This window comes from Phyllobates terribilis, unplaced genomic scaffold, assembly GCF_046119375.1.
Source record: "Phyllobates terribilis strain yellow unplaced genomic scaffold, ASM4611937v1 Scaffold_4__5_contigs__length_816908805, whole genome shotgun sequence".
Taxonomy (NCBI): domain Eukaryota; kingdom Metazoa; phylum Chordata; class Amphibia; order Anura; family Dendrobatidae; genus Phyllobates; species Phyllobates terribilis.
This window is the reverse complement of record NW_027362764.1, coordinates 417,149,956-417,174,892: the sequence shown is the minus strand read 5'-3', so window position 1 is coordinate 417,174,892 and position 24,937 is coordinate 417,149,956. Positions and strand designations below refer to the sequence as shown.

General features: G+C 44.4%; 1 protein-coding gene across 2 annotated transcripts in view; it reads right to left on the bottom strand.

Moving 5' to 3' along the window:
* OTULINL (OTU deubiquitinase with linear linkage specificity like) overlaps positions 1-24,937 on the bottom strand; it is a 109,412-nt gene that overhangs the window by 7,441 nt on the left and 77,034 nt on the right. The window contains exons 5-7 of one of the 2 annotated variants that reach the window (XM_073678619.1): positions 17,832-17,981; positions 4,689-4,817; positions 3,576-3,845 (exon numbers count right to left, since the gene is read on the bottom strand). In XM_073678619.1, the coding sequence (XP_073534720.1) occupies positions 3,576-3,845; positions 4,689-4,817; positions 17,832-17,981 (549 nt within the window). The remainder of the gene's footprint in view (positions 1-3,575; positions 3,846-4,688; positions 4,818-17,831; positions 17,982-24,937) is intronic. The other variant, XM_073678620.1, reaches the window with a different exon arrangement.

Genomic DNA, 24,937 nt, shown 5'->3' with positions numbered 1-24,937 from the left:
GAAGACCGTTGAGATACGCATGACCGATCCTGAAGCAGACCGGGAGAGAGGTCCGCGCCCCCTGGTCCCTGATCTGACATGCCCCCACAGAGTTGCGAGCGTCGTGGATAAGGCGGTAATAACCTTACAATGGGTACAGTAACCAAGGATGTGTGAATTCCACTACCACAGCCTGTTCTTGCACAAAAAATCACCCGGCACTGAAGGGTTAAAGCTCCTCCTTAGAAGGAGAAAAGCTACCCCAGCGGCCTGCAGAGCAAAAGTTAACCTAACAGACTAGAGAGAAGCACCCTCTGATCCCAGAAGGGTGCACCTCCAGAGAGGGTTAACAGCCTGATGGGCCAGAGCCCGTTCAGAAGGGGTTAATGCTACTGATCCGCACTACCCTTTTTGTGAGGTGTACGTCAGAGCCATCACAGCAGGGAAGTAGCAGCGCCGTATACAGCACACCTGGTCAGCCTAGGACATAAGGAAAGTGCTCTGCGCTGTAATACCCGAGAAGGAACTTTCTGCCTAAAAGGCAGGAGAGACTCACCAGCTGGCGTAGAGACTGCTCTTCTCGGTGTGCTGAGCGCGGGGAGCAGGGAGTAGGAGACGCTGCACGAGGATGGACGCTGGCCGGAAGAAGAAGGGGCTGGGACATCTCCAGCGCGCGCTTTCCAGGCACTTCCTGTCACGAGCTAAGAAGACCGACAGCAGAGAGACGCTAAGCCATGCCCCCCGCCGAGCTACGAACGGAGCGCGCGAATCCTCCGTCCCTGCTCCCCTGCCAGCCGAGGATCAAATGCTGCATGCAGAGGAAAAATCCCTGCAAGCCAGAAAAAACAGCAGTCACCACAAAACACATATACAGTGACAGCGGCTGCTGCAGCAGCCGCTGACAGCACTCAATAAGGGCACTTACCCAGCGGAGCGCGCAGGGACCTCACACGAGCGGTGTGCGTCTCCGCCAGGGAGCGCCCTGTATCTCCCGGGGCCAGCAGGGTTCTGCGGGGACCTCCTTAGGGGGAACGCAGATCTGCCAGGGGAGGGTCAGGGGTCCCAGCAGCGCTGAGACCCCCTGAGACCTCTAGACCACGGGGGGTCCAGGTCTCCGGAATAAAAATAAGAAAATCTTCTGAGGAGCTGCGAAGGCAGCGACTATCCTCTGTGACCTCAAATTTCAGACTGAGGAACATGGGAGTAGGAGGAGCCTAAGCTGGAGGGGCCGGTCATCACTTTTTATAAATCTGAGGTGAACTATCCTGTGGGGCTCCGCCTACCCACTAGTAATGGATCTGTGTCTCCCTTCCTTCCCTTCTGCTGCTGAAAATAAATCTATACTTACCTTGCGATGGCCCCCGTAGTCTTGCTTCGCTCCATCCTGGCGGCCGGCAGATCGTGGTACACTGAAGGACCTGCTGTCACATGACTATGACATCAGTGCAGGTCCTTCAGTTCATCGCGATCTGCCGACATGGGAGGACGAGCGCAGCGGGGGCCGTCAGAAGGTAAATATAACATTTATTTTTCATTTTATTCTTTTTTTTCACAGGTTCTATGGTACCCGGATCCGGAGGAGAGTCTCCTGTCCTCTAGACCCGGGTACCACCCGCACATTGAAATGCGTGGAATGCGCATCTACATATGCAGTGATGCGTAATCCATACGTTTCAATGCAAGTCAATGGCGGCGAAAACGCAGCACTTCTGCAAAATAATTGCTAGTGCTGCGTTTTTTTCCGCAATGATAATCCGCAGCGGAAATTTCCGCAGCATGTGCACAGCACATGCGGATTATCATTGGGGAACAGGGCAGGCCTTCTACCATGCGTTTTTTAAGTATTTCTGCAGCGTTATTGCCGCTGCGGAAACGCTTAAAAAACGCATCGTGGGCACACAGCCTAAAACTTTTTTACTTAGTCCATCTCTAGGAATTGAACATTTAATACTCTGATCGCTTGTTTAATGCAATGCAATACTTGTGTTGTACAGTGCAGTAGACCTATCAGTGGTACACCATGCTCAAGGCATACCAATATAGCTGGCAAACCCTGAGGTCATTACTTGGCATCAGGTTGCCATGACAACCATAGGCACACCGCCATTGCATCACTGGACTGCCAAGAGGGATACAGAGGGAGCCCCCTCCCTCTCTTAATGATCTAGATGCCACAGTCATCATTGACAGCAGCATCTAGGGGATTAAATGGCCATAATTGGTGCAAACACTGATTGTGCCCGATGCAGCAGGGAGTGAGCTATTGTACAAATATGACATCCGCTGCATTTTTGCCGGTCAGGGGACGTTGTATGTGTTTATTTCTCATAGCTGTTAAAAGGCAGCGCTGAAGAACAAGACCTCTTAATGACTGCTGTGTAAAGTTGTATCGTTGTTCATTAAAAAGTTAAAGAACTTTTTCTGGATTTTAAATATTGATGAGCTACCCTTAATAAAAAATCAATAATATCAGCTTGGTTGGGGTCCTGGCTCCAGGCACCCGCACTGATCAGCTGATTAAAGAAGGCCATGGAGCACTTGACTTGACATAGTTCTGTACATTATGTAGTGACAATGAATACTATTGAAGCTCTCTCTCATTCAAGTGCACATGCACAGGAATGCTCAGCCAAGCATTCCCATGTTCTCTATAGAAGAGCTGCAGCCACAATCATCTGGCTTATCTCCCTGCCACACAAAAGGATTGGGTGATCAAATTCCAACTACCCCATTCTCCTATGACATTGGATAATCTGTTGAGGGGCAATTAGGGGTCTCCATACATATAATGTAATTTTCTATTACATCACAAAGCTCCCCAGGGTAACTTCTAAACAACTACAATCTACTATATAATTAGCCACTATTAATGTTCTCTCATCTACAACTAAAACACTGAATGGGGGACAGCAAAGAATAAGTAATTACACCTGAAAAATATGGTTTCCATTTAAAGGAATAATCCAGCTTTGCTCAGTTCCACATCTAAAGGTCACCACCCTCGCTCACCTTTTGATTCAGAAAAGAGCCAAACTGGATTATAGTTAATAGTAAACACAGCATTACCATAGGCTAAGTGATAATAGAATCTCTGTCAAGGCCATCATGAATGCTGTTTTTAACACACTATCTTTGAGACCTACTGCAGATTTGGGCATTGGTATGTGCTGTGAAAGAGTTATCAAAATTATTAATGAATACATTGAAATCATTTTTTGATGTCGATTTCATTAAATTATCCATTCTGCTTCTACCACATTTATTATGAAAATGGCATTGGCATTAACAGGCCCCCTGACTCCATGGGCCCAGTCATGGTGGCACCTCTGCGACTGTTACACCTCTGGTAAGAAGTTGTAACAGAAGCCAGTTTGGCAGTCCATTGACATATAGTTAAATGAGAGGATCTGTCTCTTTTTCTTTTGATTTTAGTATCCATTGTATTCTGGGGAGTGATGAACCTGCAAATGAATAAAACTGAGGAAAAGACACCAAATAAGCGGAAATGAATTATCCTCTTATCCTCTGCCTTACAAATCATAAAACCTTGCGCACTTTAATATAAATATTTTTTAAATTAAAAAAAAAACCTATACCTGTTCCAGTCCCATGGTATCACCAACCATGTTCAAGTGGTTCATCATGTAGCTCAGAGGATCAGCAGTTGCGTCTCGCGAAAAGAGAAAGTGGTAGAAACTGGGAATTTTCTCTTCAGTCTTCAGATTCTCATGAGCCTCAATCACTAAGTACAATATAATGAATTTTAAAGCTTCATACAATTTATTCTCTTTGGCTTCATCAGAAAAAAATGATCTGCACATTTTCTTCCTTTTCATCCGATCTTTAGAGGCACAGAAATCTACCCACTAGAGCAAAGAAAAACATGGCAATTTAATATATAGAATCCACACAATGTAAGAAAAATTACACAGGCTAGGTTCACATCATATTTTGCCTCTATGTCGCATACATATACATCCATCGTACTCATGGTCTACTATTTGCCTGACAAATAAGTATTTCTTGCGTCAATTGTTTTGAAAAGTGTAGTCAACTACTCTCTTCATTAGCACTATACATATTGGGAATCAATGGCAGACATACAGCATGTAATTGTGGTGTGTACGCCAATAGTTGCAAAATTTTCACGCAATTTTGCGTTGCAAGAAAAATGTGTGACTTTTCCACATGTTTTACCCCAGTTTTCTGGCGTAAACACTTTGATAAATTGGGGCACAAGTTTTCAGGTACTTATGACATATCCCTTCATAAAATTTGCTCTTGGGAAAATCAAAAATGAGTTTAATCATTTACTATGTAATGACAAGTAGAAATTAGGAACAGTATGGAGAGATTTATCAGTGATTTTATGACAGTAGTGTGGTGTGAATAAAGTCATAAAAAAGTGTTTTGCCAACATATTTTTAAAGTACTTGCTCCACTTCCGAAATACAAATAATAGAAGAATGCTTTCGGCTATAGAGTTTATTCATCCTGTAACCTTTTATTAAAAGAAAAATTACACTTTACTTAGAAAAGTTTGTGAAAACAACACCAGACTCAACCTAATATTTTTAGTCTGAGCTAGATTCAATGTTTGGTATGCCCCGTTAATAGATTTGTTACACACGCAACATGGCAAAAATACTGGACACCTTCATTCACTGAGTTTCTCTATTAAATATGAAATTTTTCCTTCTCCTTTTTACCTCATTTTTAAAGAGTTCTAGACAGCTGCGTAATTTTCCATAGACTTTTGGGCCAGCATATTTTTCTGGACCAAAGCTGAATTGTTGTATCCAGTTACATCCTTGAGAGTAAAGGAGCTTTTCAGGGAGCTGTAAGAACAAAACAGATATACATTATGAAATTGTGGTGGAGCAATATATACCCCAAATTTTTGTATATAAGTAACAGTTTGAAATTTGCAGGCCACTATTTTTCTAGCAATTGATTTGAATTTGTGTCACAAAAAAGGGAGAGAGACCTTTAAATACATGTAATTACTGACAGTCAGCTCTCCTTATCTACATGTCTCATACAGGTAATGCCGGTTTCAGTTACAATGAGCTCTGGAAGCAGATTCTCAGGGAGATCTATATCCGGCCCATAGATTTTAACAGCTCATGTACATATTAAGAAAAACGTGGATGTCTCTGCAGTAAGACATCGGATCGCATATATGAAAGTATCATTTTGTTCAAAATTCAAATTCACTGAAAATTGGATGGGAAATTTAATTTGCATCAAATGTATTCAATATGATCACCACAATTGCTGCAAAAATATTAGAAGTGATAAAAACATGATGTTTATGCCGAAATGGTATCAAGAAAAGTATTTGCTTGCCCCATAAGAAAACAAAAAACAACAAGCCCTTACCAAGCTCTATCGCTTCAAAAATGAAAACGTTACAGGTCTCAGAAACACAAACCAAACATTTTTTTTTTACAATTTTTTTTATTATTTCACCACTAAAATGAGAAAAAAAACTGACAAATTTGGTATCTCCATTATTACACTAACCTGGAGAAGCTTGATGGCAAGTCATTTTTACTGTACATCTGTTATTGATAACCCATTCAAATGACAGATCATCAACATTATAAGTAGTGTTGAGCCACCTCCGTAGTGTTCGAGTTCGGTTCGGTTCGTCGAACACCCGTGTGTTCGCCAAACTGTTCGTCGAACTGTTCGTCGAACACCTTCGAACACCGTTAAAACCAATGGCAGGCAAACAAAAACACATAGAAACACATAGAAAACACCTTCAAAAGGTGTCCAAAAGCTGACAAACTGCTCAGAAGATATAACTAACACATGGAAAAGTGACAAGTACATATAGTCATGCGAAAATAAAAGAGGTGGAGGAGTAAAAGGAGGGGGAGACACAGATATAGGCATGTCATGCCCTTCTAAAATCCAAAAAGTGAGAAGCCGACACGGCCAGTCCGCTCCTGCCCGTGCCACCTCCGTGTCGCCGGGTTTGTGCCAGAGCCGCGGTGAACCCTGACGGCCAGCCCCCCTCTCCCAATACTGGTGCCTGTCCGCTGGTGGGTCGAGCGAGCCCCCCTGTGGTGGAGGCAGCTCTAAGCTTTTTAATTTAAATTGTCTCTCTAATTTGAATGAATACACTTTAAATCCATTTACAAGGATCTATTGGAGGGCAAGTCTCATGCCAGCAGCCGCGGTAATTCCAGCTCCAGTAGCGTCCACTAAAGCTGCTGCAGTTAAAAAGCTTTTATAAGGATCGAGCTCGGCTGTCCACCGCAAGGCATCCTACTGCCAGTCCCAGCCCCTATGCCTTGGGGTGCCTCCTGATGCTCTTCACTAAGTATCCCATTGTCCCGAAGCATTTCCTTTGAAAAAATTAAGTGTCTAAACTACAGGTGGTGCAGCTTGCTTAACAGCCGGGATAATCCGCTGACTAGCAGACACTGCTACTAGGCACAAAGTATTTCCTGGGCTAGATGCAGTTAAAAATTTGTAATTAGATACTCTCGTTGGATGCTGAGAAAGCATTCCATAGAGTCTCCTGGCACGCCATATATGATTCTCTTAAAAAGCTTGGGGTAGGGGTCTAGGGGACCCTTTTATAGCCAAAATCACGGCCCTGTATCGCAATACGTCACCTAGGCTGAAGATAAATGGAACTGTAGCACCCTGAGGGCTCGGTTGCTACAGACGTATTGCACCTCACCCAGAGGTGTGATATCTCACTCTCAGGTAAGGATGGAGTGTGGATCAGGACCCGACACCTGCATGCATTACACCACATTGCCGTGGGGCAGGGCGACCAATATGCTCCTGAGATGGGCACGACAGTCCCTGTCCCTGGCTGGAGTGGGGGGAGGGAACACTGAGGAAGGGGAACCCTGTAGTGCAGGAGCAGGGAGGAAGCAGTTCCTGGGTGCATTGAGAAGGGAGTATAAAAGGTGGGCACCATCTTAGTTCAGTGCAGAGAAGTCTGAGCAGAAGTGGCAGGGAGCAGGGGCTCTGCATGAGCTCTGCTCCGGAGGCGGGCCTAGTAACAGAGGCCCAGGCCTGGAAGAGGGAGAAGGAAGGAAGAGGAGCGGAGAAGGCTCCAGGAACGAGGAATGAAGGGATCCCAGGGGTGCGGACGGGCGAGTCGCCACCGCACGCCCGAATCCACCTGCGTGGAGGGGTCAGGCCAAAGGGGGAGACCGGTCCCCGAACTAGTGGAGGCAGGAAACGACCCTCAGCTAGAAACCGGAGGCTCTGACATTTTATGTGGTGCAGCCCCTTGCTACACCCGCTAGGAAGGCACCACATAGGGTCAGGGAAACTGGCGCCAAGTTTACCAAGAGGAGGCCCGAGGCAGCCGGACAGAAGTGTTGGTAAGAAAGGCCAGACAAAGGACACACAAAGGGGGTCCTGTGAAGTGCTCCAAAGTTATCTGGGAGTTGTCTGAGCCCCTCACCTGGTGAGCACAGTACGACGTGGGCAGCCGTTACCTGCAGACGTGGTCTGGATAATAAGAACTGTGAGTAAAGGCCCTGAACTGCATCACTGACTCCGTGTCGTTACTGCTGCTGCCCTGCACCATCACCCCCATCCTCCGCATACACTGCCCTGAGGCTATACTCCTCCCGTGGGGAGTTATGCTACGCTCTGCTGCACCCACAACACCAGCCTCAGCGGTCTGCCCTGTAGCGGCGGTTCACTCTGACCGCAATCCACGGGTGGCGTAGTCGGACATTTAAACATCAAAACCACATAAATAGTTCCGCCACTGGTTTGACCGCCCTGAGCCACGGAACCGGGTCGCCGCCACGAAGACTACAACCACCAGCATCCACCAAAAAGGGTCCGGCTCCGGGTGTCCCAAGGCCCAGGGGGTGCGTCAGAACATTTTCATCACCTTTCACAATCACCAATGGGACAAGGCAGTGATGTCCTCTGTCCCCTCTCTTATACATCCTAGTGACGGAGCACCTGCTCTCATCAATTCGCCATAACCCCAATATTAGGTGGATTGAGGTGGGAGGCACCGAGTACAAGTGCTCTCTATTTGCTGATGATGTCCTAGTATATATCACTCAATCACATATATCCATCCATGCTGTTATGGCTGAAATAGATCACTTTGTTACATGGTCAAATTTTAAAATCAATGCAGCGAAGTCTGAGGCCCTCGATGTCTCCCTCCCCAAATCCATATAGGATTCCATCCAGTCCAACTTTCCCTTTGCCTGGCCCTCACAGGGTATCAAATACTTAGGAATTCCTATTCATAGAGACCTCTCCCATCTATGTTATCTTAATTTTGGGCCCTTTATTGAACAACTCCATACAGACCACGGTTGGCAAGTTAGAACTGTAAGATTCACTACGTGAACCACTGGTGTTTTGTGGAAAAGCACATGTACACTGCGTTCCAAATTATTATGCAAAAAGTGTTTAGGAGTGATAAGGGAAGAATTTGTTTGTTTGTCAGTTAAACTCATTGATGGTGATGTGTGTCAGGGCTCTTTATATCACTGTAAGCAATTGCAGACACCTGTGCTAATTAGTTTGGCAGGTATGTCCAATGAAAGGCAAGACTACTTAAGAAGGCTCTCTCACATTATTAAGCAGCCTACATTTTCTGCCAAAATGGGAAAGAAAAAGGATGTGTCGGCTGCTGAGAAGCAACAAATTGTGGAGTGTTTAGGTCAAGGCATGACTACAATCAACATTGTGCGATGATCAGGATGAAGTGTCTTGGCAATCAAGAAGTATGTAGCTGATTCACAGTACACACGTGTGCGTGCTGATAAGGGCAAATTGAGGACTCTTTCCTACAGGCAATTACGTCAGGTTGAAAGAGCAGCGGCAAAAAAGCCTTGTCATAGCAGCAGACAAGTTTTTGAAGCTGCTTGTGCCTCCAACGTCCCCCAAACAACAAGATGCAGGGTCCTTCAGAGGTTTGCAGCTGTGCATGCGCCATCCTGTCGACCTCCTCTATCCACTTCACACAAGCAGAAACGGCTCCAGTGGGCCAAACATTACATGAAGACTGATTTCAAAACTGTTTTGTTCACGGATGAGTGCCGTGCAGCGCTCGATGGTCCAGATGGATGGAGTGGAGGATGGCTGGTTGATGGACACCCCACGCAAACACGGCTACAGCGCCAACAAGGAGGAGGTGGAGTAATGTTTTGGGCTGGAATCATGGGGAGAGAGATTGTCGGCCCCTTTAGGATCCCTGAAGGCGCTAAAGATGAACTCCATAATGTATGTGGATTTTCTCAAACAGCACTTCCTGCCATGGTTCAAGAAGAAGAACCGTGTATTTCACAGCAAGATCATTTTTCTGCATAATAATGCACCATCTCATGCTGCACATAAAACATCTGCATCTCTGGCTGATATGGGCATAAAAGGGGACAAACTTATGGTGTGACCCCCATGCTCCCCTGACCTCTACCCCATTCAGAACCTTTGGAGCATCATTAAAAGGAGTGTCTATGATGGCGGGAGGCAGTTCACATCTAAGCAACAGCTCTGGGAGGGTATTGTGTCCTCATGCAAAACAAGTGAAGCAGAAACCATCCAAAACCTGACAAATTCAATGGACGAGAGAGTTCAGAAGCTCCTTTCGAACAAGGGGTCCTATGTGAAAATGTAACATCACCTAGAATAAAGTTTTGAGTTGAAAACTGTTTGATTTCAGTTTCTAACAACCTGCTAATGCTTATAATTTCAAAAATGACCATTTTTTTGGTCTTTATTAAAATGAAAAGGTTGATCGAAAAGTTTGGGGGATCTAAGAGTGTGGCAACCCAGTAGTCATGATTACTTCGAATTCTGACAATATGAGGGTCATGCTGCAGGTAGTGCAGCAAGAAGGCACTTATGTGCCTTGCGCATCTCGGAGCCCCAAAATTATTTTCCGGGCTAGATGCAGCTAAAAATTATTTTTAATTTTAAATCTGGTGAAGCTTTAGTATAGATGGCCTAATAGGATCAGTGCTGCACACTGCTACAAAGCCCAAATTATTTTCCAGTCAAGATACAGATAAACATGATTAGTAATTTGAAAGCTTAAAACGGTTGGTAGGGTGATTTTAACCAATCATCAAGCTTTTACTCTCCCCAGGATGACACAGGGGTAGAAAAGTCGTTTCGGATCCATGATTTGTTCATCTTTATGAACGTGAGTCGGTCTACATTATCAGTGGAGAGCCGCGTGCGCTTATCTGTCAGCACACCACCAGCAGCGCTGAACACACGTTCAGACAGAACGCTGGCTGCGGGGCATGACAAGATCTCCAAGGCGTAAGTGGCTAGCTCCGGCCATTTATCCAGATTGGAAGCCCAAAAAGAGCAAGGGTCCAGTGACACAGTCGTGGCTTCAATGTTTACTTGGAGATACTCCTGTACCATCGTCTCTAGGCGTTGACTATGTGTCAGACTTCTTGTCTCCTGTGGCCTTGCAAAGGATGGGCTAAAAAAGTGGTGAAATGATTCCGCAAAATTGATGTTACCAGCAGATACTGTGGTTCTGTTACGGTTTGAGTGCTGAACACTTGACGGTCCCACGGTTGGCAAGTTGGAACTGTGAGATTCACTACGTGCACCACTGGTATTTTGTGGAAAAGCACATGTAAGATTCTGCAACAGTCTCTGCTGATACTCCTGCATGCGTGCATCCCTTTCTATGGCAGGAATAATTTCGGCAAATTTACTTTTGTACCGGGGATCTAACAGTGTGGCAACCCAGTAGTCAGGATTATTTCTAATTCTCACAATTCGAGGGTCATGTTGCAGGTAGTGCAGCAAGAAGGCACTCATGTGTGTTGCGCATCCAGGAGCACCAAGTCCCTGTTGTGTTGGTGGCGAGGTAACAATCATGCTTCCTTCCTCTGTCCTCTCCCCCCAACCTCGCACAACAGAAATGTGATCAAGGTCTCCCTCATCTGATGAGTCTTCCATCAGTTCGTCCTCCACTTCTTCCTGGGCTCCTGCACCTTCCTCACTAGTTTGGCTGCTACCATGCGCCCTGGTAAAACCATCTCCCCCACCCTCACATGCCTGCCGCCTTGGTGCTGCCGACCGTCTGGACCTTGCAGATGTTAGCCCTTCCGCATACAACTCCTCCTCCTCTACTTCCTCCACCTCCTCTTGTGCCACCACCTGACTCCGAATTCTGTTTAACATGTGCTCCAGCATGTAAATCACCGGAATAGTCATGCTGATAATGGCATCGTCAGCACTAAACATCTTCGTCGCCATTTCAAAACTGTGCAGAAGGGTGCATAGGTCCCTGATCTGAGACCACTCCTCCAGCGTGATTTGCCCCACCTCTGAATCTCGTTGGCCCAGGCTATACGTCAGAACGTATTGCACCAGGGCTTGTCGGTGCTGCCACAGTCGCTGCAACATGTGCAGAGTTGAATTCCACTGGGTAGGCACATCGCATTTTAGCCGGTGAAGTGGCAGGCCCAACGACTTCTGTAGAGATGTAAGTCGCTGAGCTGCGGGATGCGAACGGCGGAAGTGAGCACACAGCGACCGTGCCCTCTGCAGAAGGCCATCTAGTCTGGGATAGTGGGCTAAAAATTGCTGGACAACCAGGTTCAACACGTGAGCCATACAAGGCACGTGTGTGACATTGCCCCGGCGAAGGGCCGCACCCAGGTTTGCAGCATTGTCGCACACGGCCTTCCCTGGTTTCAGGTCCAGTGGAGACAACCATTCATGAAATTGGTTCTCCAGAGCTGACCACAACTCCTCAGCTGTGTGACTCACATTTCCCAGACATTTCAATGTAAAAACCGCCTGATGACGTTGAGCCCTACTGCCAGCATAGTAAGGAGGTGTGCAGGATCCCTTCTGCGCAGTTAGAAAGCTTGTGGCATGACCAGACAGGCTTTGGGTGCAGGTGGAAGACCGAGAGGAGGTTGAGGAGGCAGAAGCAGTGGAGGAACTTTGACATAAAGAGGATTGACGCACAACTCGTGGGGACGGCAAGACTTGGACAGCAGCCCCTTGTCCTGCTGTCACCATAGTTACCCAGTGCCCAGTCAGCGACATGTAACGCCCCTGTCCATGCCTACTCGTCCAAGTGTCTGTGGTGAAATGCACCCTGTCACACACAGAGTTTCTCAAAGAAGCGGTGATGTTATGTGCGACATGCTGGTGGAGCGCAGGCACACCTTTCTTTGAGAAGTAGTGCCGACTGGGCATCTGGTACTGGGGCACTGCGACGGACATAAGGTCTCGAAAATCTTCTGTGTCCACCAGGCGGAAAGGCAGCATTTCTGTAGCCAAGAGCTTGCAGATGGTGAAATTCAACCTCTTAGCTTTCTCATGGCTAGGAGGAAATGGTCTTTTACTTGTCCACATCTGAGGGACCGAGGGCTGGCTATTGTGCTTAGACGGGGTTGATAAGGGTGTCCCCGGCAAACTGCCGGTCTGTGAGGAAGATGCAGGCGGACATGTTAGGTTGCCTTGATCCAAAGGTGGTGCTATCGATGTTGGACTGCGCTCAACACCAGCTGGTGTTACCACCTCCAAAGAAAATGATGACCTGCCAATCACGCTGGCTGTTGCGGGTAAAGAGGTGGCAGGTCTGCGCCCCAAAACAGGTGTGACTGCTGTCCCCCCAGTCACAGAGGATGAAGAGGCCGCGGATGCACAAGATATGGCAGACGGTGGTTGGCCCGGCCGGCTAGGCCGCATTGTAGCACACTGAGCTTCCCACTGCAACTTATGCTTCATGGCCATGTGCCGGTTCATGCATGGAGTACTCAAACTATGTATTTTTTGGCCTCTACTTAGCTTTTGCTGACAAATGTTACAGATAACACGAGTTGGGTCATCTTTATCGATCTGAAAAAATGCCCAGGCTATGCAAGGCTTAGCACCCATGCGACCTGAAGAGCCACCACGACTTGTGGTGAGAGGCAGAGTTGTGTTTGAGGATGCAGTTGTTGACGTGCTTCCAGTACTACGTCTCTGTCCAGGAAGTCGCAACCTGACCTCGTCGTCACTAGCATCTTCCTCCACCTCCTCTGCTGACCTCATCTCTTGGCTGACTGTGGGTTGACAGTAAGTGGGATCTCCGACCTCATCATCATCACCCTGTGCGTTATCACACCCGTCGTCCTCAGAGCCAACCTGTTCCTGCCCTGACAAAAAACTAAAGTTGTCGCTCCAATCAGGTATTTGAGTCTTATCATCGTCTTCCTCATTGTCTCCACCAACAGGAGTTACAGTTTGGGAATGAGGGTCTACATTATGGTCAGAACCTTCTGCGTCTGGTCCTGGATCCGACTCATAAAGATTCTGGGCATCAGTGCAGATCATTTCCTCGTCTGGATTCACAGAAGCGCTGGAGTCGACCTCTGATTCTCAGGCTATAGTATGAGTAAACAGCTCTGCAGACTCAACCATCTGTTTTACCCCATACTCAGACGGGCAGCTGGAGATTTGGGAGCTGTGAGGAAGCAAGTGCGATTTGGGTGACACCTTTGAGGACTGGAGTATTTGTGATGTTGAAGTTGATGTGGAGGAGAGCCCACTTAAAGGAGCACTTGATATCCGTTGAAGCACCTGCTGTTTTTGTGCCTCATCTGGAATTTGTAGCGATTGGCGTGGCCGTAAGAAAGGGATCTTATCACATTGTCCGCTAAAAGAAGTAGACATTTTAGTTTGGCTGGAAGATGGTCTTTCTTCTGCAGATGTTACTGTTGCTTTAACACCTACCCCACGGACACAACCTTTTTTCCCCTTCCCAACACGCCTATTCCCCTTTCCACCAGAAGCAGGCCTTTTTCCACTCATTTTGGTGGTTAACTAATTCACAACTCTGGAGTTGTTTGCACAAAAAAACAATGGATGGTAACCGAGCAGAGCTGAGTGGCCAAACTGTGGTATTAGGCCAAAACTATTGGCTGGGTTAGATGCAGAAAAAAATTATTTTGAATTTGCAACCTGATGGAGGTCAGTATAGATGGATTAATAGAACAAGACCCACACACAGCTAGAAGCCCAATATTTTTTCAGAGGTAGATGCAGGAAAAAAATATATTCAGTTTGCAACCTGATGGAGGTCAGTATAGATGGACTAATACAACAAGTCCCACACACAGCTAGAAGCCCAAATATTTTTTCAGAGGTACTGTAGATGCAGATAAAAATTAGTTTTAATTTGCAACCTGATGGAGGTCAGTATAGATGGACTAATAGAGAAAGTCCGACACACTACTAGAAGGCCAAATATTTTTTCAGAGGTAGATGCAGAAAAAAATATATTCAGTTTGCAACCTGATGGAGGTCAGTATAGATGGATTAATAGAACAAGACCCACACACAGCTAGAAGCCCAATATTTTTTCAGAGGTAGATGCAGAAAAAAATATATTCAGTTTGCAACCTGATGGAGGTCAGTATAGATGGACTAATACAACAAGTCCCACACACAGCTAGAAGCCCAATATTTTTTCAGAGGTAGATGCAGAAAAAAATATATTCAGTTTGCAACCTGATGGAGGTCAGTATAGATGGACTAATACAACAAGTCCCACACACAGCTAGAAGCCCAAATATTTTTTCAGAGGTACTGTAGATGCAGATAAAAATTAGTTTTAATTTGCAACCTGATGGAGGTCAGTATAGATGGACTAATAGAGAAAGTCCGACACACTACTAGAAGGCCAAATATTTTTTCAGAGCTAGATGCAGAAAAAAATTATATTCAGTTTGCAACCTGATGGAGGTCAGTATAGATGGATTAATAGAACAAGACCCACACACAGCTAGAAGCCCAATATTTTTTCAGAGGTAGATGCAGAAAAAAATATATTCAGTTTGCAACCTGATGGAGGTCAGTATAGATGGACTAATACAACAAGTCCCACACACAGCTAGAAGCCCAATATTTTTTCAGAGGTAGATGCAGAAAAAAATATATTCAGTTTGCAACCTGATGGAGGTCAGTATAGATGGACTAATACAACAAGTCCCACACACAGCTAGAAGCCCAAATATTTTTTCAGAGGTACTGTAGATGCAGATAAAAATTAGTTTTAATTTGCAACCTGATGGAGGTCAGTATAGATGGACTAATAGAGAAAGTCCGACACACTACTAGAAGGCCAAATATTTTTTCAGAGCTAGATGCAGAAAAAAATTATATTCAGTTTGCAACCTGATGGAGGTCAGTATAGATGGACTAATAGAGAAAGTCCGACACACTACTAGAAGGCCAAATATTTTTTCAGAGCTAGATGCAGAAAAAAATTATATTCAGTTTGCAACCTGATGGAGGTCAGTATAGATGGACTAATAGAACAAGTCCCACACACTGCTAGAAGCCTAAATATTTTTTCAGAGCTCGATGCAGAAAAAAATTATATTCAGTTTGCAACCTGATGGAGGTCAGTATAGATGGATTAATAGAACAAAACCCACACACAGCTAGAAGCCCAATATTTTTTCAGAGGTAGATGCAGGAAAAAAATATATTCAGTTTGCAACCTGATGGAGGTCAGTATAGATGGACTAATACAACAAGTCCCACACACAGGTAGAAGCCCAAATATTTTTTCAGAGGTACTGTAGATGCAGATAAAATTAGTTTTAATTTGCAACCTGATGGAGGTCAGTATAGATGGACTAATAGAATGATGCTATGCCCAAAAGATTTTACTTCACTAGGTGCAGTAAAAAAATTGGTATTCTATACACAGGTGGTATATCTTGCAACACAGATAGGCTACTCCACTGACTAACACACTCTGCAATAGGCCAAAAAGGATTAGCTTTGCTAGATTCAGCCAAATGCTGTGAAAAAAAGTTGCACAGCACTGGCACAGACCTGCCTGGCAAAAACTGATAGGAACTGATGTAACCTAGTCCTGAAAAGGACTCCAATTACAATTAGTCTTTACTCCCACAACCTATCTATTTAAGAGCACAGACCTCCCTGATAAAAGTCGTAGAAAATGCTGTAACCTAGTCCTTAAAAGGACTGCAATCACAACTATTCCCTACTCCCAAGCTATCTGTATATTTGTGCAAAAATTGGCTTGAAATTAACAAGGTATAGCGCACACAGCAACAGCGGTGCCGTCTAACACGCAGCTGCAGCAGTGAGAAAATGGTGGCGACGGGGAAAATGGCTTGGTCTTATAGGGCAAGGACATGTGACATACACTGCCAATGACACATGCCCTTGCTTGTGTGAAAAAAAGCACTTCGCTCCGTGTGTGCGCTGCTGATAGGCTGACAGATTGCACCTCCCCACTGCAAATGCGTGAAAGAGAAAAAAAAATGGAGATCTTCATTGTTCCTGCAGAGATCCATCCCCTGCCCCTCCCCCCACCCCGCTGTACACTCAAACTGCGTATTAACATTAATTTTCATCATTACTGAGAAAAAATCCAGTTATGATTTTGGTGCACGAACAGTTATCGAACATAACCTCGAACAGCCGAATTTTTCTCAAATTGTTCGTGTTCGCCGAACGGCTCGAACACCGCCCAAAACAGCTCGAATTTGAGATTGGCGAACAGTTCGAGTAGAACAACGCTCATCTCTAATTATAAGCCTGGAAAACCCATTTAAATTTACATTCAATAGTACGTAAGAGTTGTAGGGGTCTTATAGATTATCAGCTTGCGAGCAGTGCCCTCACTCCTACTGTAACTGTTAAACTATGTGTTATTTTGTATTGTTTTTTTATGCCTCCGCTTAATTGTAAAGTGCTGTAAAATATGTTGGCGCTATATAAATAAAATTATTATTATTATTATTATTATTAGGCGTCAAGGCGTTGTATGTGACCCTTGACAATGGTGAAAAGGGTTCCTCCAGGTGTGTGTTGTTAACCACTGCAGAGGATTCTCTCTGTTGCTGCATACTTCTAGATGGCACAACAATCGTGAACTCCTAGAATTGATTAGGAAGAAGTCAGTTCACTTTTCAAAACTGAACTGGATTTTAAAAGAAACTTGATAAAACATATGTAGCTGGTTCAAACTTGGCTGCATATCTGCTAAAACTGAGCTTTCCTTTTACTCTATTCCACTTTCCAGGGCCATAAGGGTGTACCAATTGTGTTTGGGATCCAAACAGCCACTTCTACAATCCAGTCAATTTTCTGCTACCACTGTTTCACCTTCCGATACACGAACAATGTGCAGCCCAGACTGTCACACTCTCCTTATGATCTCCACACTGCCCACTTTGAACACTGTCTAAACCATCCAATATTATCCCTTCACATCCACAATGCATCAGTATCATACGATAACAGTATATCATGCAGCAGCATATAAATATTAAGTCTTGACAGCAAATCTCTTCAGCCAAATTCCACTCCTTTGCAACTATGTAAGTTAAAGAGGCTGTTTAGTTAAATGTAAATGAGTTGTATTTATTCAATGACAATGCAACTTGTAACATAAAAAATGCCCCAGAAAAATGTAAGTGTCAATTACAACCACTCAGATCAATAACTAAAATAAGATCATAAATTTATTTTGTATGGGGTAGAAAATGAAAGTAGTGTGATTGGTTGTTTATTAATACATTGTTCACGCATGAAGCACTTTGTGTAAAATGTTTCCTGTCCTATATAAAATAATTAATTCAACATTTCCTGGCATTTGATGTTAAGAAAAAAAACTGTATCCTGTTATCCAGTAAAATGTATTATGGTGTGAAGCATTTATCTTTGTATCAAAAACTTCAAAAATGTTGCAAAAATTAAACCTTTATTGGTTAATAAAAAAAAACAGCAATTGCAAGTATTTCTGATAAAAAAAGATATTACCAGATACAAAAGCCACAGAATAGATAATTATTAAAATAATTATATACTCAGTATAGAGTTTAGAGCACCTTTAGGATATCTTTCTCCTTCATCCATCCAGGGAAAGGAATTGCTTGACTGAAAACCTGGAACATGACAGCTCTAAGCATAGAGTAGTTGTCCTCTTTTACTGGTTGTAAGGTCTTGATGTTATGTTTCCAGTACACATCTTCATAGACCTATAACACAATGCAGTATTGTCAGTCTTTAACAGGTCGAGTTTTTAATCTAAAACCACAAAGAACATATAGTGAACACCCTAAAATGTAACTTTTAATAGATATTTTAAAAGATAGTATCAATAAATCAAGGACAATAATCCAGATAAAAGTATGGGGGAGGGATAGCAGTGGGATAGCACAAATGGCATTCAAACTCGCCCTATAGGGCCCTAAGGGAGCAATGCCCTACCTGACAGCGGAGTAATCATCCTAATGTGTCGGCGTGGTGTCTCCGCTCCACAGAGGCTGTCCCTTGCCTGTCCCTAAAGTACCCCTATACAGACATAAAAAACAAAAACAAAGACCAAAAGGCATCCCAATAGTAGGAGACCAAACAATAATATCATAAAAATTAATATGCTGTAAACGTAGAAAAAAACATGCATCAGTTATGATCAGGTGGGTATAGGATATCAGTAGTTCTCCATATATATAAATCAGAATAACTTATTGCAAAAACATCACCATCAATCAGTGTCAGTATGTCCCACAATATCAATATTATAGTTGTGATCAGATGGAAATAGAGGAAAACCCTATATCCCCATCTATAAATTTCTTACTGGAAAACCATAGGTCAAATTTCTTACTGGACCACCATAGGTCATAAAGAAGATTTGAGATAGCCAACGTTTAATGCGTCTCAATTATAAACAGTGACCGAAAGATACCTGTAGATCACTCAAACAGTCATATAGTGGCCACCAGTATTCACCAGTGTTCTCAATAAATTCATGTCACAACCATCATATATTAACAAACTGCTAAATTGCAGACTTATCTGATGCCAGTTAGTTCATAATCCCAATATACGTCAAAGTCCCAGTCCCAACGAGTTTCGCCCCCTCCTCACTCGGGGCTCATCAGGGGACAGTCACAGGAGTACACCATAATAGGTCGGGCTGAATGGAAAAATGAGTATGTCCCATCTGGTGGTCATAAACTTGTAAAAAACTCATGAAAGAATAAAGTTACGTCAAAACCAAGCACACAATTGTTTTTCTTATGAAATTCTCAATAAGTTTGATGTGTCACATGACCCTCTTCCCATTGAAAAAGATAAAGTTGGATCCAAAATGGCTGAATTCAAAATGGCCACCATGGTCACCACCCATCTGGAAAAGTTTTCCCCCTCCGATATACTAATGTGCCACAAATAGGAAGTTGATATCACCAACCATTCCCATTTAATTTAGGTGTATCCATATAAATGGCCCACCCTGTATATATAGTACATTGCCGAAGATTTTACTTCTTACATTACATGACAGATATCTATTGTAAATTCCACAATAGCTTAGAAACCGGCGAATCGCTCCATACAGAATACTGGCCCCCATATAACGCTCCATACAGGATACTGGCCCCCATATAAAGCTCCATACAGGATACTGGGCCCCATGTAATGCTCCACACAGGATACTGGCCCCCTTATAATGCTCCATACAGGATACTGGCCCCCATATAATGCTCCATATAGAATACTGACACCCATATAATGCTCCATGCAGGTTGTGCCTCCACATAATGCTCCATGCAGGCTGTTCCCCCGATATAATGCCCCACGCAGGCTGTTTCCCCCTTATAATGCCCCATGCAGGATGTCACCCCCCCTTATAATGCCGCATGCAGGATGTCACCCCCACTCATAATGCCCCATGCAGGATGTCACCCCCCCTTATAATGCCCCATGCAGGATGTCACCCCCCTTATAATGCCCCATGCAGGATGTCACCCCCCCTCCCTTATGAAGCCCCATGCAGGATGTCACTTCCACCCCATATAATGCCCCATGCAGGATGTCACTTCCCCCTCCATATAATGCCCTATGCAGGATGTCACTTCCCCCCTATATAATGCCCCATGCAGGATGTCACTTCTCCCCTTTTAATGCCCCATGCAGGATGTCACTCCCCCTTTTAATGCCCCATGCAGGATGCTACCTCTCCCCCCCTTCCCTTATAATGCCCCATGCAGGATGTCACTTCCCCCCTCATAATGCCCCATGCAGGATGTCACCCCCCCTTCCCTTATAATGCCCCATGCAGGATGTCACTTCCACCCCATATAATGCCCCATGCAGGATGTCACTTCCCCCTCCATATAATGCCCCATGCAGGATGTCACTTCCCCCCTATATAATGCCCCATGCAGGATGTCACTTCTCCCCTTTTAATGCCCCATGCAGGATGTCACTCCCCCCTTATAATGCCCCATGCAGGATGCTACCTCTCCCCCCCTTCCCTTATAATGCCCCATGCAGGATGTCACTTCCCCCCTTATAATGCCCCATGCAGGATGTCACCCCTCCTCCCTTATAATGCCCCATGCAGGATGTCACCCCCCCTCCCTTATAATGCCCCATGCAGGATGTCACCCCCCCTCCCTTATAATGCCCCATGCAGGATGTCACCCCCCCTCCCTTATAATGCCCCATGCAGGATGTCACTCTCCCCCCTTTTAATGCCCCATGCAGGATGTCGCTCCCCCCCTTTTAATGCCTCATGCAGGATGATACTTGTCCCCCCCCCATATAATACATAAAAAAAAAAAATCAAATACTCACCTCACTTCTCTTCACCTGCTGTCAGCGCCCACTCCCCCCCGCCTGCTCAAGGCTCCGGCACTTGACCGGGTGCACAGGGTGCTGACGCAGGCCCTGACTGCATAATATACAAAAAATAATACAGCAGCACTCTGTATATGCTAATCGTAATGCGCAGCGTGCCGTGACTCCCTGGCGCACTGCGCATTAGAACACTACAGAGAACAACGGGGCCGGGAAAAAAAGAAGCGATTCCGATGCGCTGTGCATGCTTGGGGAATGATTGAGACCAGAGCACGTCACAGGGCACTGTGACATGTAGGGGAGTGGGGGGGGGGGACATGCTAAATAAACAGATAGGTGGGGATTTCTGGGCTTACTAATCAGATAGGCGGGAAAACATGTGAAACTATGGGCCATACAGGTATGTATGTATTTACTTTTCTATAACCTGTATGCCCATATTAGAGGTCTCAAATCTCCCAGGGGGTGACAGATTCCCTTTAAAGCTGTCAAACAGTCGCAAATCATGAGCACTGAGTGACGAAAACATAACTCCCGAGCACGCTGAAGGTACTCGGAAAACACCCGAACATGCTCGTAAATCAAGTAATGAGCATGCTCGCTCATCACTACTCACATGTATTAAAGCGGTCAAACAGTGGCAAATCATGAGCACTGAGTGATGAAAACATAACACCGAGCACCGCTGAAGATACTCGGTGACCACCTGAACATGCTCGCAGAAAGGGTTAACAGAACATACTCGCTCATCACTACTGATAACACCCACTTGGACTTAACAAAAGTTAATGTGTTAGGTACCAAATGCTTTGATTGCTAATATTTCATTGATATTGTGACTTGGTGTAACTAAGACTGCCATTTTTTCTCTGATGTTTTTTGAATTTTATGTTTTTTTCCGTGAGTTACTTTTGATTTTAGTTTAGGGACGCACAAAACATGAGCACCCTTTATGTAGGTTGCAATCTTGCGTATTTTGGCCAACAGTTTGACCGATACCTCATGTATTTTATAAAACTTTTTATTGCACATTAATCCATTTTTATGCAGAATGATGCCATGCCCTTTAGTGGTGGCTGGGTAAATTGTGGTGTCTATCCTTGTGTGATGCACTTACATAGTGCTGGTAGCCTGCTTGATCTAATAGTAGGGGTGTCACTAATAGAGATGAGCGTTGTTCTACTCGAACTGTTCGCCAATCTCAAATTCGAGCTGTTTTGGGCGGTGTTCGAGCCGTTCGGCGAACACGAACAATTTGAGAAAAATTCGGCTGTTCGAGGTTATGTTCGATAACTGTTCGTGCACCAAAATCATAACTGGATTTTTTCTCAGTAATGATGAAAATTAATGTTAATACGCAGTTTGAGTGTACAGCGGGGTGGGGGGAGGGGCAGGGGATGGATCTCTGCAGGAACAATGAAGATCTCCATTTTTTTTTCTCTTTCCCGCATTTACAGTGGGGAGGTGCAATCTGTCAGCCTATCAGCAGCGCACACACGGAGCGAAGTGCTTTTTTTCACACAAGCAAGGGCATGTGTCATTGGCAGTGTATGTCACATGTCCTTGCCCTATAAGACCAAGCCATTTTCCCCGTCGCCACCATTTTCTCACTGCTGCAGCTGCGTGTTAGACGGCACCACTGTTGCTGTGTGCGCTATACCTTGTTAATTTCAAGCCAATTTTCGCACAAATATACAGATAGCTTGGGAGTAGGGAATAGTTGTGATTGCAGTCCTTTTAAGGACTAGGTTACAGCATTTCCTACGACTTTTATCAGGCAGGTCTGTGCTCTTAAATAGATAGATTGTGGGAGTAAAGACTAATTGTAATTGGAGTCCTTTTCAGGACTAGGTTACATCAGTTCCTATCAGTTTTTGCCAGGCAGGTCTGTGCCAGTGCTGTGCAAGTTTTTTTCACAGCATTTGGCTGAATCTAGCAAAGCTAATCCTTTTTGGCCTATTGCAGAGTGTGTTAGTCAGTGGAGTAGCCTATCTGTGTTGCAAGATATACCACCTGTGTATAGAATACCAATTTTTTTACTGCACCTAGTGAAGTAAAATCTTTTGGGCATAGCATCATTCTATTAGTCCATCTATACTGACCTCCATCAGGTTGCAAATTGAATATAATTTTTATCTGCATCTACAGTACCTCTGAAAAAATATTTGGGCTTCTAGCTGTGTGTGGGACTTGTTGTATTAGTCCATCTATACTGACCTCCATCAGATTGCAAACTGAATATATTTTTTTCTGCATCTACCTCTGAAAAAATATTGGGCTTCTAGCTGTGTGTGGGACTTGTTGTATTAGTCCATCTATACTGACCTCCATCAGGTTGCAAACTGAATATATTTTTTTCTGCATCTACCTCTGAAAAAATAGTGGGCTTCTAGCTGTGTGTGGGTCTTGTTCTATTAATCCATCTATACTGACCTCCATCAGGTTGCAAACTGAATATAATTTTTTTCTGCATCTAGCTCTGAAAAAATATTGGGCTTCTAGCTGTGTGTGGGTCTTGTTCTATTAATCCATCTATACTGACCTCCATCAGGTTGCAAACTGAATATAATTTTTTTCTGCATCTACCTCTGAAAAAATATTGGGCTTCTAGCTGTGCGTGGGTCTTGTTCTATTAATCCATCTATACTGACCTCCATCAGGTTGCAAACTGAATATAATTTTTTTCTGCATCTAGCTCTGAAAAAATATTTGGCCTTCTAGCAGTGTGTGGGACTTGTTCTATTAGTCCACCTATACTGACCTCCATCAGGTTGCAAACTGAATATATTTTTTTCTGCATCTACCTCTGAAAAAATATTGGGCTTCTAGCTGTGTGTGGGACTTGTTGTATTAGTCCATCTATACTGACCTCCATCAGGTTGCAAACTGAATATATTTTTTTCTGCATCTACCTCTGAAAAAATATTGGGCTTCTAGCTGTGTGTGGGTTTTGTTCTATTAATCCATCTATACTGACCTCCATCAGGTTGCAAACTGAATATAATTTTTTTCTGCATCTAGCTCTGAAAAAATATTTGGCCTTCTAGTAGTGTGTCGGACTTTCTCTATTAGTCCATCTATACTGACCTCCATCAGGTTGCAAATTAAAAATAATTTTTATCTGCATCTACAGTACCTCTGAAAAAATATTTGGGCTTCTAGCTCTGTGTGGGACTTGTTGTATTAGTCCATCTATACTGACCTCCATCAGATTGCAAACTGAATATATTTTTTTCTGCATCTACCTCTGAAAAAATATTGGGCTTCTAGCTGTGTGTGGGACTTGTTGTATTAGTCCATCTATACTGACCTCCATCAGGTTGCAACTGAATATATTTTTTTCTGCATCTACCTCTGAAAAAATATTGGGCTTCTAGCTGTGTGTGGGTCTTGTTCTATTAATCCATCTATACAGACCTCCATCAGGTTGCAAATTGAATATAATTTTTTTCTGCATCTAACCCAGCCAATAGTTTTGGCCTAATACCACAGTTTGGCCACTCAGCTCTGCTCGGTTACCATCCATTGTTTTTTTGTGCAAACAACTCCAGAGTTGTGAATTAGTTAACCACCAAAATGAGTGGAAAAAGGCCTGCTGCTGGTGGAAAGGGGAATAGGCGTGTTGGGAAGGGGAAAAAAGGTTGTGTCCGTGGGGTAGGTGTTAAAGCAACAGTAACATCTGCAGAAGAAAGACCATCTTCCAGCCAAACTAAAATGTCTACTTCTTTTAGCGGACAATGTGATAAGATCCCTTTCTTACGGCCACGCCAATCGCTACAAATTCCAGATGAGGCACAAAAACAGCAGGTGCTTCAACGGATATCAAGTGCTCCTTTAAGTGGGCTCTCCTCCACATCAACTTCAACATCACAAATACTCCAGTCCTCAAAGGTGTCACCCAAATCGCACTTGCTTCCTCACAGCTCCCAAATCTCCAGCTGCCCGTCTGAGTATGAGGTAGAACAGATGGTTGAGTCTGCAGAGCTGTTTACTCATACTATAGCCTGGGAATCAGAGGTCGACTCCAGCGCTTCTGTGAATCCAGACGAGGAAATGATCTGCACTGATGCCCAGAATCTTTATGAGTCGGATCCAGGACCAGACGTAGAAGGTTCTGACCATAATGTAGACCCTCATTCCCAAACTGTAACTCCTGTTGGTGGAGACAATGAGGAAGACGATGATAAGACTCAAATACCTGATTGGAACGACAACTTTAGTTTTTTGTCAGGGCAGGAACAGGTTGGCTCTGAGGACGACGGGTGTGATAACACACAGGGTGATGATGATGAGGTTGGAGATCCCACTTACTGTCAACCCACAGTCAGCCAAGAGATGAGGTCAG